Source organism: Alligator sinensis, unplaced genomic scaffold (assembly GCF_000455745.1).
Source record: "Alligator sinensis unplaced genomic scaffold, ASM45574v1 scaffold93_1, whole genome shotgun sequence".
Taxonomy (NCBI): domain Eukaryota; kingdom Metazoa; phylum Chordata; order Crocodylia; family Alligatoridae; genus Alligator; species Alligator sinensis.
Genome location: NW_005842243.1, coordinates 317828 through 337115, shown reverse-complemented (window position 1 = coordinate 337115; position 19288 = coordinate 317828). Strand labels below are relative to the sequence as shown.

Below are 19288 nucleotides of genomic sequence, written 5' to 3'. Positions count from 1 at the left end.
ACAATCCCTGCCCCCCCCAGCATCCCAGAAAATACACCCCCCCAAGAAACCACTGGCACTTACCAGCAGTACCAGCGGCCCCCCTGTACAGTGAGGGGTGGGGTGACAACCGCCGGAGCCCCATCTCAGGCCCTGCTTCCCCCTGCTGTCCCATGCTGTGTCGGGGGGCTCTGCCAGGAGGCCCCAGAGCCCCCACTGCCCCTGATGCTGGGGTGAGTAGAGGTCCTTTTTTTTTTTTTTTTTTTTAATGGCCCGGAGGCTGCAGTGGGGGCAGGCATCTGGGGCTGGGGGTGCAAGTGGAGGATGGGGCCAGGCGGGGCAGCCATTGGCGGGGGCTGGAGGAATGGGGAGACAGCCATGGGGGTGCTGCAGGAGCCGGCAGGGAATGGGGCCAGGTGGGGCAGCAATTCAAGGGGCTGGCAGAGCAAGCAGTGGTGGGGCATGTGGGCTCTGCGGAGGAGGGTAGCCCCTGCGGGGGCCATTTGGCCCCTGTGGAGGAGGGCAGCCTGTGGGGGCCATTTGGCCCCTGTGGAGGAGGGCATAGCCCCTGTGGGGGGGCAGCAAAACATATATTCATGTATTTATGAAACATGTATTTAGAGTTCACTTTATTATTATGATAGAGACACTGGTAGGCTTCCAAATTGCTTTAACACTGTAGACAGATCAATAAAACATTTCCCAACTGATTGCCCTCTCTCACTCTCTCTATAGCGGTCTTTTGTTTTAATTGTGGAGGAACATGGATTTTGGGATATTTTACAAAGTGACTTTGGGATTTTTTTTAATCAGGGATTTTTCAGTTTTCCGATAGGGAACACCAGAATTCCTGCTAGGGAGGCCAGTGGCAGGACCCAGGCAGAGGAGCCTGCTCAGAGCTGGCACCTTGGACCTAGCTGGCTACGGCTGACCTCCTGGTCAGTTGGGGCCAGGAGGACATGCTTTGACAGTACAAAGCAGGCCGCCACACTGGGAATGTCTTCTGGGCAATAGCTGCTCAGATGGCCAGGCAGGGGGCACACATGGCAGTAGTGCCGCACAAAGCCCAACCCTGCAGCCACAGCACAATGGCAGCTGGACCAGAGGGGCAGATGCCTCTACTGGCTGTGCAGTCCCTATCCGGGTCTGGTAGGAGCACAGGCCAGAGCACAATGGCAGCTGGACCAGAGGGGCAGATGCCTCTACTGGCTGTGCAGTCCCTATCCGGGTCTGGTAGGAGCACAGCAGGTCACAGCCAGGCAGCATCCCCCACTGCCAGACTGCTGCTGTGGGTAGAGGGTGCAGGAAACTCTTAGTTAGGGCCGCTTCAGCAATCCAGCTGGCACAAGGGGTAGTGTCCCCAGGTACCAATTGGCTAGGCCCCAAAAGCTCCTGAAAGTGAGTAGCCATGAGCTATTTGACAGGACAGCTTTTTGTACAGATGGGGCCAGGACAGGGCAGCTTTTTATACTGCTGGGGACAGCACAGGTGCTGGTCCCAGGCTCTAGCTCCCCCTGGCTGCAGATCCAGGAGAAGCCAGGCAGGGTTATCATGCCTCAAGTGGCACAATTTGCCCCACACCAAAGTGTATGTCCAGATGTGGGCGCTGAGGCAAAAAACCCTGGCTCAAATTTGCACCGCTTCTATTTGAGCTGCTGCAAGTGCACATGTTTGCATGTGTGGACGTGCCCCATGTGTCTGAGCTCTGCTTCTTTCCAGAGTTTCACCTTTCTGGTAGTTCATAAAATATCTTCCATATTCCCCCTGAGCTTGACTGTCCCTAATCCTGAGATCCCCATCTCAGGGATCTCCTCTTCCCAAGTTTGTACTCCCTGTACAACTACTCCCAGCTCTGGTATTTCTATGACTTAAAGCAGTAGTGACCAGAGTGAGCTGCTGGAACTCCAGCTGTGTTACATCAGGTAGTCCTGCTATACCCTCACACTGTCCTGTTTTGAGAAGCAAAGCTATACTGATAGGAAAACAGAGCATGAGTATCCAATTGCTAAAACGCACAATGGAGCTTTTTGGTTTTACTTGGGGCAAAGCCAGAGCAATAGTGTACCCAAGACACTTAAGCTGGTACAGTATAAAAGTTTATTTGGCTAAAGGACACAAAAAGAGGGTTCTTGAGAGAAACCTTTAGGCTCTGGCAGAATATTACCTTGAGAGATCGCAAAGAACACTCATATCTGAAATTGGTATTAATTATACCAGTAACCAAGGACAAGATGATTAATTGTCAAGGATCCCAAGTGGCTAGTGTAAAAAGAGCTATTAGTACTGGTATTCACTGCCTATGAAATGATACACTGCTAATGTAGGATGACTGTGTTAAGACTAAGCAATCTTATTCTGAGCAATACTATTCTCAGTGCTTATACAGGTGCAAGCCTTCTGCTTTTTGCATATTTATTAAATATTATACTCAGGACCTCAGATCTCGGGGACTGTCTGAACTCTTATTCACACACACACACACACACACACACACACAAATAAATCTGGAAAAGGCTTGCTGGTTGCAGACACTCTCCAGAGCATTTCTGCATTCGGTGGAGCAAAGTAGAAAGCTAAATTATGTATATGTTAGCCTGATTTTAAAATTGTCCAGTCTCACATGAAACATGAACTGAGATGCAAGAGCTCTTGCTGATAAATACCTTGAAGAAGTAATTAAAACTATTAGCACAGAGTGGCTGGCCATAACACTATGCTCTCAGCACGAACTAACAATTTTAAGGGAAATTTCTCACTGCTATTTGGATTTTGACTTAAGCTAACAGAAAAGCAATTCCTAACATGCTATAGAAAATCATGGACAATAGGATATGTAAAGATCATGTAAGATCATGAAAAAAAATTAAGAAAGTGCCAGAAGTATTTTACACTAGACTCAAACAACGACATTAAGGAAGATGTATATGCTAGGGGTGTGCGAAGTGGGCAGTATTCGATTCAGATTTGGCCCGATTTGGGGGACAGTGATTCGATTTGCTGATTAAGGAATATTTCTCAAAGCAGGTATTCAAATGTCTGTCTGCGGTTCTGTAAATGTCTCCATCATGCAGACTATTGTAAATGTAGATTCTGCCCCATTGCTAAGACAGCTACTAGGGGTGTGCGAAATGGCTGTATTCAATTTGGATTCAGATTCGGCCCAAATCAGGGACAGCAATTCCATTCATTGATTCAGATCACTGTCCCCGATTCAATTCGGCCAAATCTGAAACTGAAGATTCGATGCCGATTCAGAGAAGTAGAGATTTGGCCATAGATACAGCTCTAAATGTTTTTTTCTACATACCTCAAGGTATCAGGTGTGGCTTGTGAACCCTGAGATGGTGAGGCAGATGGAGCATCCCACAAGAGTGGGGGGGGCCACATGCTCGGCATCGAACCCAGAAGTGGACTGAAGTACTTCTGGTCCACTTCCGGGTCTCCTGCCAAGCGCGCTCCTCCCATGCTCCTGTGGGCCCCAGCATCTCAGCATTCACAAGTTGCCTGGTACCTTGAGGTATGTAGAAAAAACATTTAAAGCTGTGTCTATGTCTGAATAGTCAAATCTCTCCGAACTGATTCTGAGGGTTCCAATTTGATTCAAAGAGATTAAAGGGTCTCCTAATTTGATTCAGAGAATTAGTAACCAAAGCTACTCACAGCCCTAACAGCTACCCAAAGATAGCATCCTGTGACCAATGCCCCAAGGTATCCCATTCAGTTAATCAAGGCCCGTCACATTTGATTGACTTGTTCTTACAAGTTTCTGATCAGTCCAGAGGTTACAAGTTTCACAGCTGGACAATCCAAAACAAGATCTAGGCAGTTGGCAATTGTAACATAATAGTCCCTTCCTCCCCGCTTTTTTCAGACTTTAATCGACCAACTATCAAGGAGAAATGCTTTGAAGCTATACAATTAAACAGTATAAGAGCAAAACAGAATTGTGTGCTCCAGGAGAAACAGAGAAATCACCACAACAATCGCACCCAGTTCCTCATGGCAAAGCATACTACTCAGTGAAAGCTGTAAGGAAACTGCTTCCTGGCCTGCACTGGTGAGAAAACACACTTGCAGCTAAAAATATATTTGGACTTTGGTGATAGCTAATTTATTAAATATTGAACAGGAATGAATTTCTGTCATTTAGTTTTATAGCTTGCTTGTGGTATTGTTATTAAAGTCTTTCTGTTGTTAATCGAACGGGGTGTCATGCCAATCCTCAATTGCACTAGGTTTAAAACCTGCTTTTAACTACAAAACTAGTCCTAAACTATTATTCTCACTGCCCTAAAATAGCTTTACAAGGAGATACAACTGTTTAACAGATTATAAATGCATATCAATTTCCCCCTAAACATGGTATACTGGAGATAGTAAAGTCTAACATTGGGCCACAGTTCATTTGGCATGAATTACTGTATGTAGTTGACAATGAAGTATAGATTTGGACATGAAACCATTATTCCCCCTCAAACTAATGGGTTCGTAGAAATCACCATCAAAAAAATAAAAAGGCGGTGGAGTCAAACCGAACCATATTTAGCAGTGTTAACATACAAAATGTCAATGCAGCATGGGTTGTCATTTGCTGACATTCTGTTCAGAAAACTAAGAATAGAACTCAGGCACTTGCAGATCTAGAAAGAAACAGATATAAGGCAAAACACCAAAAAAAAATTATGCATGATTTCAGGGTCTAAGAACGGCCACTTTCACAAAAAAGGTGCTATGTATGTCTACAATGGGAGATAATGGCTGCAAAGAGCCATTGAGTCACAAGAGGTAGCCTGCGGCCATATGAGGTTGCCACCCCAAACAAACACATTACAGAGAAATAAGCAACACCTTCTCCAAATCCGAGAAAGGAGGGAGTTTCACTGTTTTGAGCAAGAAAGTTTCAGACAGGCAACAAACACGGCTGACTGAGCCCCAGCTATGGCATAACCAGAACAAATGGACTTGTAACCACTCAACAATGGCAGTGCTGAGGGCCATCAAGAGACCTATAGGTTCCAAGCAACAACTCAGAGACTAACCGAACATATTGTTAGTTAATGGATTGGTTGCAAGTATTGCAATTCTACAGTATGTTGATATCAACTGTCAGCTATTGCTAAGCTGAGAAAGGAAGTTGTGGTGAACTGTACATTTAAGAGACTCTGGATTGAGAAAGCTGACAGATTGGAACTCAAGCACTGGACAGAAGCAGACCTCTGTCAGGTTTTCTGGCTTTGCATCATTCCTGAACAATGCCATATGTAGTCAGATAACCCTGGGCCAAAATTTTATGGAACACAGATTTAACACAAAAACCCCGAGAGGTTCCACTTTGTACAACTAACTAGGCTGTATAATACATCAGTCAGTTGATCAATTTATGATAGTAACATTTTGTGCTGTCCTATACTATGCTAATAAAGTCATGAAAAAAGAACTGAATCAAGTAGTAACTATAGATATTCTACTCCAAGAAATGCAAAAACACCCATGTAGCAAATCCCCATAGGAAGTTCCGTCCTAGCTCCCACAGAGACAGTATACAAATGTCCTAAGTAAACCCAAGCATACGTTACCCTAACCTCTCCTTCCAGTACCAAATCTCTGCTGTTTAAGAGTTTCTAGCTCTTGGACAGGTAGCAGCCAAAACCTTTCAGGGAGAAAAGAAAGGTACTAAAATGCACTTATTCTGTACACTGGGTGGAGGGAAAAGCTGATGTTCTCAGTTCTGCAGACTCCTCTCTCACTCCCTTATCCATTACAAGCCTCTCCCAAGCAAAAGATCATATGAAAAAAACAGACCACTATTTCTGACTCTCAATTTTTCTAATATGTCATAAGTCACAAACTAGTATGAGCAGGATCATTTATACTAAAGTGAGAGAAATATGCTACTTTCTCTTATGCAGCTATGTCCAATGTCATTCAACACGTAGCCACAAAACAATTACTGGACGATGTAAAAATATGCATGTTGAATACAAATTGGGGGGAGAAACAGCAATACTACTGAGCACAGGCACCTGTTCTCCTTTCCACTCCACAATCAAAGTATTCAAAAACCAACACCTGTTGCATTAAGAACTAAAGAGCTAGCTACCATTTTACCTCAAGTCATTCATCATTATGATATCCATCAATGCCACTGAAAAACAAGTCTGAACATTCTCCCTCCAGTCATGAATGAGAACATAGGTTTTAGTTATAGCTTAGACTGGCAAAGGAAGTAGGGGGTCTGTGACCATGTAAAGAAAAATCTCAGTAAGCTTAGCACAATGAAAAGGAAGGAAAATTCATTGCTGTAACCAAGATTGCAGCAGTACTGATGAGTCTTGAGAAGAAATGAAGGAATAACAGGCTACATATCCTTATCCCAGGGAGCTGCAGAGCAAAACATGTGACATCCCAGCCAGGGAGATCTTGGGATAAAGAAAGGTTCCTATACCCCAGGGTCCCCATGCGTGGGAACCTTTAAAAACCACATGTGCAACCTGGCTGCACAAATGGTTTCTAGACATCCCCAGTGCGTGGGGACACTGGGATTGGGGAAATTCTCCCAGATTCTTGGCCCCAGGTTGAGATCGGGAACAGATTCCATCCATTGTTAAATGAGCATAAGTCAGGGACCTAAGATCCAGTAACAACGACCAGTCCAGTTTGGACATGACAGTATGGTTCTAGTATAGGAATGGGCGCATTTATGAGAAATTATACCACTAGCAATTATATAGGCTAAGATGATGGTAATTACATCTCATTATGTGGGACATAAGCTGCTTACTATGGAATTCATCCCCCACAGTGCCCCACTGCCCCAGGGAATTATGAGGTTTCAATAAGCAGAGGGTGAGTACAGTGGTTCCTCTTCTGAAGCATCAAGTGTTGGTCATTTCTAGAAACAGGCTCCAAGCATGATGGACCAGTGATGATAGTCTGGCAACACCCATGTCCTCAAAGGGTCAGGAAACTAATGAGACCAAGAGGTTGAGTAATAAAAATGAAAGTCACACTGAGATATTGATGTTTTTCACTGATGAACTAGCTGAGTTTTCTTCCCCTTGCTTAACAGCATTTTGTGTCAGTAAAAAAAAGTTACAAAAGAGGAATATAAGTATCTTCTGATGGAATGAACAGCAATGCAACCTATGAATCATGTAAAGAAAGATTGAGCAAACTGCCTGACAGAAGGCCATGTTGTCAGCTTGCCAGGAACCTCAGGACCATACCCAATTTGCATAAAATTAAGCAAAACACAGCATAATTACAAGAAATCAAAGAGTTCACGTTACCAAAAATACATGGGCACATAGTTAATTATACATCACAACGTATTGTCAATCTTTCAGTCTTCTTGTTCTGTCATACCTATCTTCAGTCATCACAATGAAAAAGTAGTGTTTAGCACCAACAGTAAATTTGCTGCAGGATTTTTAGCAGTTGTCTCAGGTAACCTCATTCCCTACTTTCTGACATCCAGATTTTATTATAAAAGAGGCAACAGTGCCAGCACAATATGTTCCGTGAAAAGACAGTAGTTACATACATACAACAGGCTGTTCAGCTGTATCTTATGTGGACACAAGTTATAAACGATGGATGCTCTTACTTTAAAATAAGTGTTGGAGGTGATATTATAATCAATATCCCAATGAGGTCCCATTTGCAGGCCAGTTTATATACATTTAATGAGCTATCTGGTGCTATTAGAAGAATTATAACATAAGATTTCTAATCTGTACAGTCAGTGTTACAAAAAAAAAAAAAAAAAAATCACAACATTCCTTTAAAAGGAGCTATAAATCTTCTCAGCCTCATTTCTCCATCTAGCCTAATTAACTTGTACAAGGATGAGGTTACAAAAGAGAAGGCAAAAAAATTAATGACACACCTGCAGCTCACATAGATAACTAGCTTATGAATTCAGCCTTTCTTTGGAGGTCTCTTGACATTTTTCCCATTTTATGTATGGCACCCACTACCCCCTTGAGGAAGAATATAAAACAAGGTATTCAATAGAACATTAAAATCTATAGACAGGCATAAACTTAGTGCTCAGGATTCCTGGGGACCCCTGCTGCTCTTGTATGTTAGCCTTTCCCTATGCCCCCAGGCATGCTGGGATCTGTACATCTCAGAGACAGTCTGAGACTTTCACCTTGTCCCCTGTGCATGGGTTGGGACCCCCCACCTTTAAGGAGTCAGGACCTAGGGAGTCTTCTGCAGGTAACCTAAATATAAACTCTAAAAGCCAGGAAACACATGAAAGACAGATAAGGACATTACTCCTCTGTATGTTGTCCCAAGCAAAAGGGCAGGCCAGTTAGGCAGATTTATAGAGGGGAATGTAGCCCAGTGTAGTGCAACAACTTGGGCCATATAAGGAAGGAAATTTACAACCACCCAATAAACTGCTGCTCATGATCTGTGCATGCAGCACCAGAGGGCACCAAATAGCAAGGAGCAATTATTTTTATATGTTAACAGCTTTTAAGATGTAAATGAATAAATGTGACAAGAGGAGATAGTGAGCTAGGAATGGTGGTCAGGGGCTCCCTATGTTGCGTGAGATGTGGAAAGGGAAGTGGAATGAGAAAGACACACTAAGTCTTCTTTCACGTGCTTAAATTTACTGTAAGCACCACAGAAGTGAGACAGATGTGGCCCGCCAGGCCACTCTATCCGGCCCACAGGGCCCCTAAAAAGTTTAGAAAATTAATTAATCTGCCTTGGGCTGCCTGTCACGTGGCCTTGATGGCTTGCTGAAACTCAGTAAATGGCCCTCTACCCAAAATAACTGCCCGCCCCTGTTCTAGACTAATGGAATATGTGCTGATGACTAGTGCCGAGAGAGGCAAACAAGAAATAAACACAGGGATGAAAAAAAGGCTAATCCAGGTAATGAGATAAGAATCTCTAGTCCCAGCGCTGCATTTGGGGTGAGGAGCGCAGCCCCACACAGCCTGCCCAGCTGCTTCTATCTCTGGGGCTCCGCACCATGTCTGCAGCTCTGGACTCGCAGAGGGGAATCAATTCAGGTTCAGGCTTCTTGAATGTCTGTTCCTAGCCCCTGACATCAAAATATAACACATTTAATGTTTCTCCTTTATCCACTAAGTCAGTTATCTGCTCAAAGAAAGCAATTACATTATTTTCATATGATCTGCGCTTCATAAATTCATGCTGGAGGGGTTTTTTAAATAATTTGATTCTCCTGTGTGTTTTGTGGTTTATTTGGGGTATTTTATAGTTTATTTATTTACTCCAGTACATTTCCAGGCATCAAACATAGGCTGATTCATCCAAGATTTGCTAGGTTGTCCTTTTTTAATTTTTTTTAAAGTTAGGAAGTATGTTTGACTTTCTCTAGTCTCCGCCCCTTTCACCTCCCTATTGTCCATGATTTCTTAAGAAGTCATGAATATTTCATAGATTGGTTCAGCCATTTCCTAAAGTACCCTCAGCATAATTACAACTGGTACTGCTGACTAGAGTATATCTAACGTACATGAAATATTCCTTAAACTGTTCTTTCCATTGTCTGGCATGCATTCCTATGATATTGCTAAAACAAATTATGTTAAATATCTGATTAGAAATATTTTTTTTGTGAAAGCTAAAGCAAAGAAGGCATCAAATACTTTAGCCTTCTCAATATAATTGTTCACCTTCCTAGTTAAGAAATGGGTCTGTTCTTTCCTTTGCTTTCCCCCAGACTTCTGATGTATTTATATCCTGTTGCCTTTTATAGAATCATAGAAGTAGGGTCGGAAGGGACCTTGTAGATCTTCAAGTCCGACCCCCTGCCTGGGCAGGAGGAAAACTGGGCTCAAATGACCCCAGCCAGGTAGGCATCAAGCCGCTTCTTAAAGACCCCCAGGGTAGGAGCCAGCACCACTTCCCTTGGAAGTTGGTTCCAGATCCTAGCCACCCTAACTGTGAAGTAGTTCTTACGGATGTCTAATCTAAACCTACTCTCCAACAACTTGTGGCCATTATTCCTTGTTGGCCCGGGGGGGTGCTTGGGGAAACAAGGTCTCCCCAAACCCTTCTGGTCCCCCCTAGTGAGTTTATAGACGGTCACCAGGTCCCCCCTCAGCCTTCTCTTGTGAAGGCTGAACAGGTTCAGGTCCCATAGCCTCTCTTGTTAGTTGCAAGTTTGGGTGAAGTTGCACATTACGCTTAGATCAGACTACGGGCACTTAAAATATGTGCATCCATACATTAAAGCTTGTTAAATCATGCTAAGTGCTCTCTGAGCTTCTCAGTGTTATGCCACTTCAAGTGAAGGTTAACTCTGGGCCATGCTATCTAGCTCATTTTAGGGTAACTTCAATCTGCTCCAAGGAGAAAAAATGAGCAATTTGCAGACCTTCAGCATCCCCAGATGCACTACTCTTAGCCCTCCCACCAACCCATAGTGGGGATGGAGTCCAGGTATCCTGGCTCCTTCCGATGTCCCTGCTCACCAGCCCTCTAATGGCAAGTCAGAGCTGTACAGGTAAGAAGAAACAGTTTAACCCTTAAAGTGCAACTGCTCACAGCATGTTCTATTTTTAACACTACTTACTCCATAGAGTTAGTATGTTCCAGGTGTAACATGAAACTTCACCCTTATTTTGTCTCTTAGCCTTTCTGATTTCATCCCTATGTGCTTGTGCTATTCCTGATGCTTATTCTTACAGCAAGTGGAAATAAGGGAAGTTAAGTATGATTCCTTCTGGATTTTTGGGCTCTTAAAGATTTCTTAAGAAGCGATACTGGTCTCTTACTAAGTTCACCATTTTTCTCCTGAATTGGGTTAATTTGTCATTTTTCACTTAATATTGTTTCTTTCAGTAACTACCTCTTTTTTGCAAAAAAATAAATAAATAAATAAATAAAAGTTCTTCATAGACAGACAGACAGACTTCTACTTTCACAGGCCTGTCTCATTACCAGTATGGTTCACTGGACAGGCCCTGGCATACATATAACTTTTACAACCTAAAAATCCCATTACAATGCTCGCACCCAAGCACCCATCCACATTTCCTTAATCATTACAATCATGCTGGCCCGCCTACACTCCCTCTACCTCCTCTACCCTTTCCCTTAAAGGAGTGTAAGAGTAACTACCTCTTAAACTCCTTTATCCATTAAAGCATGAGTAAATAAGCATGAATATTATGAGGTATGATGAGAGGGGGAGATATAGGGAAAGTAACTTTGCATTTACTGCAGGATAAACACAGGCAGCTTCTGTGTAGCTGGTGATCTGCCATAGTAGATTTATACCCTCTTACCTCATAGTACCTTATCTGTGTGCCCCTGCCTTTAAATTGCCTTCCATACAGGCTCTTCCTACTGGTTCTCTGAATTTAAGCTTACTTTACTGAACTCCTTTTTCTGATTTGTTCCCTTTCTTAGGACATTGAACTCTGCCGTTTCATGATCACTTGCACTGGATTTACTTTCTACTTTTAGATTTCAAGCAGTTCCTTCAAAAATCACATCTAAAGGACTGAAGCCCTAATCATATTTCTCATCTTCTAAAATAAAACCTTGTTTCTGGCACATTCAAAGCACTTAATGTTAACTATCTGTGCCCTGCCCTATTCCTTTTCTGACAGGCATAGGAGTAACTATATTCTCTCTTTATCACCAGGTGCTTTTGATGTTACTGCTAGCTGCTCAGAGACATCCTCATCCACTCCTTGTTCTCACTGAGTGGTTGATACTAGACCTCTACCACAGCACTGCCTCTTTTCTTTTGTTCTATTCCCCCTTTACCTTCACTCAGAAAATTCAGTAAGTCTGCCTCTCCCCCCTGCTGTATCTCAGAGATCTACACATTTTTGATAAACAATGCAACACCTCCTTTCTTCTTTCCCCTCCTGTTCTTCCTTAACAAGCTTCCCTGTCCAAGGTATCCTTCCATACCAGTAATGCAGTCCAACAGTCCAGTATAGACAGTGGAGAAGCACTGTAAGCAGGTATTGATATTGGTAGAGGTGAAAGTGAATGAAGCTCAAGTGTTACAACCTGTATTATTTGGTCCAGTGATGATGTGGTTTGTATTACTAAGGAGGCACAGCTGGCTTCTGAGTCCACTGCAAGGTGCGGTGCCTATGGGAGCTAGGTGGTGTGGGGAGATGCCATTTAAGATTATGGGGCTGTCTGTAAACCAAGAGTCCATGGCTACCTTGAGATGACTGTCATTTTCCAGGAGGGACTGGCGTAATTAATGATGAGTCCAAGGTGTTCAAGATGGAAGCTATAAGCGACTTTCTGCAGTCCCTTCTTAGCATTTGATTAAATAAACTGCTACTTATGAAAGCTTATGCATCTCTGATTTAGTTAGTCTATTTGGATATAGGCAACTCAAGTGTTTCATCAGGTTGTTCCATTACCCCTCCTATCTGTATGACTTTATTGCAGTTTCCCATTTCCCACCACCCAAATTCTGACTTTGATTATGTCACCGTTTATTTATTTCTATCTGAAGCTGCCATTCTTCAAACCTATTTTAAGCCTACATGGTAAACTGTCTTACTCTGTTTTACTTCTATACCCTTTACTCCTTGGTAAAATCACAAGTAAACTGTAGCGATAAAGCATATAAACCATGATCTTGCAAAGTTGCAATGACGATTCCCCTCAGTGTCTCCCATTGATTTCAGTGGGAAATGAGGCTCTACAGTGCCGCCCAGCTCTCGATCAATTTTGTGGGATATGATTTTTGTACCTAATACCCAAGAGGACTGAAAAGTAAGCGACAATGTGTACATGCAGCACAACTTTTTCATATACAACATCTACTTTTTCTTCTTTTCTCTGCAACACAACTGTCAAAGAGAAAACTCACAGACCTTATGCTCTGCCAGTTAGATGTCTCACAAGAGGACATTTGCAAAAATCCACCTTTGAAAAAGAATATTTAAAATACACAAACCATACATAACACGCACATGCAAAAATAACCATAGAAAGGAAAACAATATAAACTTAAAGACTATGAGCCTGGAACCAACCCTCACTCAAGGAAAAATAATACTCTTGTAAATAGAAGTTATGCCTTGGTAAGGACTGCTTGCTTCTGTTTTGTCAGCAGATCGGATAACTCTTAACCTCTATCAGCTGAAATCTAGAAATAAAATAGACATATTCTGGAAGGGGAGGCACCGCTTTCCAACAACTTTGAAATTCCCTAAAGTGGAAGGGCTTTTCAGAGGAAGAGCTAAAAATAGCAATCAATTTGCTCAGAAATAGGGCAGTTACTCCTTTAAAAATAAAACAAATACCCTGCACAGAACAACCACAATGACAGCACTAGAAACAAAGTTTATAAGAACAGTAGCATTAAACTGCCTCCTGTCATCATTATTAGGAATCTGAGCTTTCTGTTTCCTGTTGAAAAAATACAATATTTTCCCATTTAAAGGAGAAAAATGCAGATTTTCCGTTTTCATGGGGGAAAAACACGGATTTCCCCATTTGAAGCAGGAAACTGCGGGCATTTCTTTTGCAAAGAGCTCTCTGCTGGCTGGCAGAGCTCCAGCTTGCAAGAGCTTCTTGCAAAAGGGCCAGGAAACCATAAGCCCTGTCCAGAGAGGGAGGGAGAGGCGAAAGGGGTGGCACTTGAGTACCAGGGTCAGCCAAGGCTTGGCTCAGACTCACCTTTCCTCCTGAAGCCTTTGGGGTAAGTAAAGCTTGCAGAGGGCTAGAGGCCATCTGGCGGCCCCCTCCAGCAGGACTGGGGGAGGTGGCAGGGGGTTCCGGGTTGGGAATGAAGGGCACCAGCATGGTTGAGGGGGGACCCTGTGGGTCAGGTGTGGGTGACACTGCCAGGACTGGGGGAGTTGAGAGGGGGCTGTGGGAAGAGCCAGCAGGGCTGGCAGGGGGCAAGGCAGGGCTATGTGGGTAGGGTCTGGAGAAGCAGGGAGGAGTCTACAGGTGCTCTCAGGCCAGCAGCAGGAACCCGGGCAGCATCCCCACTCCAGGAGCCAGATGCACTGCACCCCGCCAGGGGTAGAAATGGGCAGGTAGGCAGGCTCCAAGCTCGGGTTCCTCTGGGCACAGTTATAGACAGGGCTAAAGGGATGGGAATTAGCCATTAGGCATATATGACAAACCATGGATTTATTGGGGATTGGATTGGATTAGCTTCCCCCCATCTTCCATCACCATTATCACTCCTGAGGTTTGATTCATTCAGAAGAATCAGGTCATGTTTTTACTGGAAGCCGGACCCCAGTCATAGAGGCAAGAAGGGAGGGAGGGCCAGAAGCATCTTCCCAGGAGTGTTTTCTTGAGGGTTAGAAAGTCCCAGACCCCTCCTTGCCCCTTTGTTGCCTGGAGCCCGAGCCTCAGAGCCCTGGAGCTTCCCAATGTAGGCAAGCCCTTGGAAACCTACCTGCAGGTTGTGTGGAGGGGTATGATAGTAGGCACATGCTGCAGGCACAGACAACACAGAGCTGGACATTTACACACACACGCGCGCACGTACACACACACACACCCCCCACCCCCCAGCCAAAATTCTCCCGCCAAGCTTCTCCTTCATCGACTGCATGAGGTGTATTTCTGGAGCAGAGGTTCATCATTTACTTGTTTGCTAGGGCACTTCTAAGAAATTTTAGGACCTTGTTTTTCTTTTTGTTGGCAGGCTTGCCCTCTTTTAGGGAGACTGTTCTAGGCATAGGCTTTCTAACTTGCTTTATCAAATACAAAGCTCAACCCCTGAGCCCTGCCTACACTTGGGCTAGAACATTATCCCTGGCCAACATTGCTCTGGCACTACCTCAGAAAGGGGGCTAGGAAGTGTTTCATTAGCAGGAGTCTTTGGGATGACCTCTTTGTAAAGGACAGTTTCAAAGGCAAACAAAAAAATACCCCAACCTTGATGAGCTGGGCACAGCACTGAATACTAGGGCTACAAGAAGCTTCAGTCGCTGATTCGATTTGGCAGAGATTTGGCCCGATTCAGTGGTCGAATCTCTGAATCAAAATTGAATCAGGAGACCCTTTAATCTCTCCGAATTGAATCGGAACCCTCTAAATCAATTCAGAGAGATTCAATGATTTCGACATAGACACAGCTTTAAATGTTTTTTCTTCATACCTCAAGGTACCAGGCAGCTCCTGAACGCTGAGTTGCTGGGGCGGATGGAGCTCCAACCCCCGCACCATCGCAGCATTCATGAGCCACACCTGGTACCTTGAGGTTTGTAGAAAAACTTTAAAAGCTGCGTCTATGGCCAAATCACTGATTCTCTGAATCAGCATCTAATCTTTGGATTCAGATTTGGCCGAATCAAATTGGGAAAGTGATCGAATCACTGTCCCTGATCTGGGCCGAATCTGAATCTTAATCGAATATGGCCCATTTCTCACACACCTACTGAATAGCCCCTCAAGCAAGCTGTTCTACTCAGAGAAAGAAATTAGGTTGGGCAGGGAGGGGAAGTCACTTGTTGCTAACTCAATTTCTGTTTGCACCTGTTGCAACCCCTCAGTGTCAGCAACAGGAATCCAGGTTTCTGTTTCCCATAGAAAAATCTGTCTTTTCCTCTTTGAAGTGGGAAACCGTGGGTTTTCCCTTGCAGGCTGGCAGCAAGGAGCTGCTTGAGGCTGGAGGAAGTGGGAGGAGGGTAATCAGAGGCAGGGGGCACTACATGTGAGTGAAGGGGGCAGTGGGATGTCTGAATTTCCAGGATCCCCAAATTCATCACCATCAGCAATCTCTCACAGTCAAAGATGACTGTCTTCCATGGCATTGCCTCCTATAACCTGGCCCCTGGTTCCAATAATATATAAGAGGTTTGGTTTTTTAACATATGTAGAAGAATATTTGTTACAGGACTGACATTCCAATCTTCACAACAGGCAAAACACAAGCAGCTCAACCTTGCAAGGGACTCATGGAGACATCAGAAGTTGAGAAGGTTCAGTGCCAGGCAGGGTCAGGGCCATAATTATTTCCTTTTAGATTTTGTTTGATCCTGATGATTGTACTTAAATCTTACATTACTTATATCTGGCAAACAGCACTTGTGCTCCCACGATAATGCATCATTTAAAAATATTTTTTTAATCAGTTCTAAAAGGCACCTATATATAGAAGTATATAGTTTATGTATATAAGACTCTAAATAGCTAGGGAATGGCTATAGGTAACTCTGTCACATAAACTACCCATTAGCTTATTCCTTTAATTTGATGCAAGGAAGGAATACCTTTTTCTGCTTAAACCCGCGCCCTCCTCCCCTTGAGCTCAGTAACAGGTGCTTAATGGGGAGGTATCTACTTACACAAAGGGAAAGGACTGGCTGAATTTAAAAAAAGCCAATTCTAAGTCAAAAACAGAACTGTGCTTAGTATTTTTCCCCTTAATAAATAGCACAGCAATCCCAAATAAGTGGCATGAAAAGCTGTTATGAATCAGGCTCTGTATTTACATTTCACTGTTTTACTTGTTGTAAATATTATGTGCAAGTGCTCTAAGGGCCAAACTGCTCTTTTGCTGCCAAAATTAGTAGTTTAATGATCTGAATAGCAGAAGCTGCCAATTATTGTATTCCATTTTAAAGTGCAATTTAAAACTAATACATGTAATTATAACATCTTTTGTGTAAGTTTATTATGGCCCTTCTAAAACAAAATAGCCATAAACACTTAACTTATGAAAGTCAAGAAAGCTACTGATAGCTTATTTATCCATTTGAACTACTGTGAAGAGAGCTGGAACACTCCAGATGACTATTTCACCTCCCCATCACCAAACATTTTCTATAATGCAGTCATTCTCTCCACATAAAATCTTACCTGACACAGCAAGCATTTTGGCTTCAAGTAGAGCTGGTAGTTGGGTTTCAATATCACTCACTTTCCTCCTCAAAGTACTGCAGAGTTTCTGACAGGTACAAACCTAGATTGAGGCAGACAGCCATGATATATAATTCATTCATGTAAAAATATCGGGCAATTTAAATGGGGCTTCAAATTGTCTTGGTTTATAGACATGACATAACATTCTAAAACAAGATAGCAAACCTTAATAAAAAGTGATCTGTGATATTTCTATAAAGACTCAGAGCAGAATTCAATTGCTTTGCTATGCATTCTATTATAAAAATTAGAAAAGATTAATGGTATTCTTTGCAACACACAAGAGAGAACTAATGCAGAATGTTTCAGTAGTATATATTGAGACTGCATATAAGAGAAAGGCTTTCCATTATGAACTTTGCTCCAATGTCCCATTTTTCAATAATGCTGCATGGTAAAAATGGAATTCAAGTAAATGGGGGGTTGGAATTTAAAATTCACTAACAAAGACAGTATTGGGAATTTACTTATGAAATATGCTGTCTCCAACCACTTAGCTGCAATTACCAGATTCTGGTCTTTTATTACAGGTGGGCAACGAATGTCACCTATATTATTAGTTCAAGAATCTATAGTGTTTAGAGTTCATTAGATGCTGTTGGATAAGTGTGCAACACTAGCATTATTAGGAAAGTCTTCTAGGTTCAAAACCTTCAGTAGATCTATCCAGAAAACTGGAAAACAGGTAAGAAAGAAAGCAAAAGAGAACAGTTCATGGAGTAAGGGCTGGAAAGATCAGGAAATGACAGTGGAAGCAAATACAAAGGAAATGTACGTTACTGTTTCTGATGCATGCCAAATTCCATGTAGAATCCTTATCTTTTCTTACAATTCTCATAAATTTCAGAACTCGCCACTACCGGCAGACATAAGAACTCCCAAAAGGGGAAAAAGCCTCTTCTACTACACTCTTCTAGAAAGGAATTGTATCAGCCTGGCAGCTGACACCTTTGTTTTAAGAACAGTCATCAATCATTTGCTTAAAACTGTAGCTTACACTTGGAAAAAATATAACAGTGGATGGAAACAAGTATCAAACAATAGTAAAAATGGTACTAAAACATCTTTGATAAGACTAGATTTGAGCTGCTGTGTCAAGAAAAGCTTGTTTGCCTTTTACAGCCTTGATAATCCATGTTCCTCAATAACAAGTGGTGATGAAATATGTTGCATATAGAAAGAAACAAAAACTCCACTGATGTCTGTTATATAAGGTCTTGTAAATTATTCCCTTGTACCTGAATTATGCTTCAGACCCTGCCACTGTAAGAATATAATTAGATATATCCTAGAGACTTATGTTAACTATATAACATTAACTATAAAATGTAGATCTTATTACATTTATTTATAATATCCCATTATTTTAAATAAAAGCATCTGTTAATCATAATTGATTCAGCTATTCCTTTAGTCAACAAAGCTATCCTTCAAGCTGTCACTATTAATATATAACCTCTCTGAATATTCCTATTAAATTGTAATGCAGATAGTTCTAGTCACTGCTGTATATAATTTAGCTTTGTTCGTCTCTAGATAGTCCACATTATTTTCTGCTCTAATTTATCCAATAATTTTCTCATGATGGTGAGGAACTATAACAGTCAGATAAATGTGCCTAAGAAAACCGAGGGTTTTCTTATTCTCAAGTCTGAAATAAAATGTAATATTTTTACTGATTTCCTTCTAAATGGCGCTCTCTCTCTAGGGGCGCTGGATGGCTCAGGGGATTGGTAATTAAACAAGGAATCTTTCACCTCCAGGAAATCAGCATGAATATGTCCCATGCTGGTAGTAACTTAACATCATTACCATGGGACAGCTGTTTGGTAATTATGTGAAATAAGTTGGTAGATTTAATCAGGTTCCTACTGAACAGTGTGTCCACATCACAAACTCCACCATCAGAACTGATGCTGATTGGCCCTCTTGTTACCAGCCTAAGTAGAGGCACAATGGAATATATGGAAACTCAGTTATTTCTTAAGATGCTTTCTGTAAAACAGGAGTAAGGTACATTGTTGAGGCTCCCACAGTACCTGTGCTTTACCTGTCCTTCCACTGACCATCAACCCCATCAGTATGAAAAGGGATCTTTCAACAAAACCAAATGAAAGAGAAGGGGGAAAGAAAATACTAACGTAGATTTATCTTGGCTGATAACAACTACATGTTAATAGTCATAACGTTTAAATCCCCATGGGCTTTTGTAGACAACATGGGGGTTTAATTTTTTTTTCAAAACGCTGCTTCAATTTAGGGTGAAGTAAACCCATGCATCGTGTACACCCATGTCGGAGCCCGATCCTTACCTGCCTCTCCAACAGTGGGGAGGGAAGCACCAAGCTCTGTGCAGCTCAGGGGCTGTGCTAGCAGACTGTGAAGGCAGCCCAGCAGCATGGAAAGCAGGCTCCACAGAAGTGGGGGGGGAAAAAAAAAAAAA

The 19288-nt window shown here is 42.6% G+C and overlaps 1 protein-coding gene across 2 annotated transcripts in view; it reads right to left on the bottom strand.

Annotated features, from left to right (window-relative positions):
- The window catches only part of DISC1 (DISC1 scaffold protein), a 370273-nt gene that overhangs the window by 201334 nt on the left and 149651 nt on the right, over positions 1-19288 (bottom strand). For both annotated transcript variants that reach the window (XM_025208657.1, XM_025208658.1), the window contains exon 9: positions 16783-16885. In XM_025208657.1, the coding sequence (XP_025064442.1) occupies positions 16783-16885 (103 nt within the window). The remainder of the gene's footprint in view (positions 1-16782; positions 16886-19288) is intronic.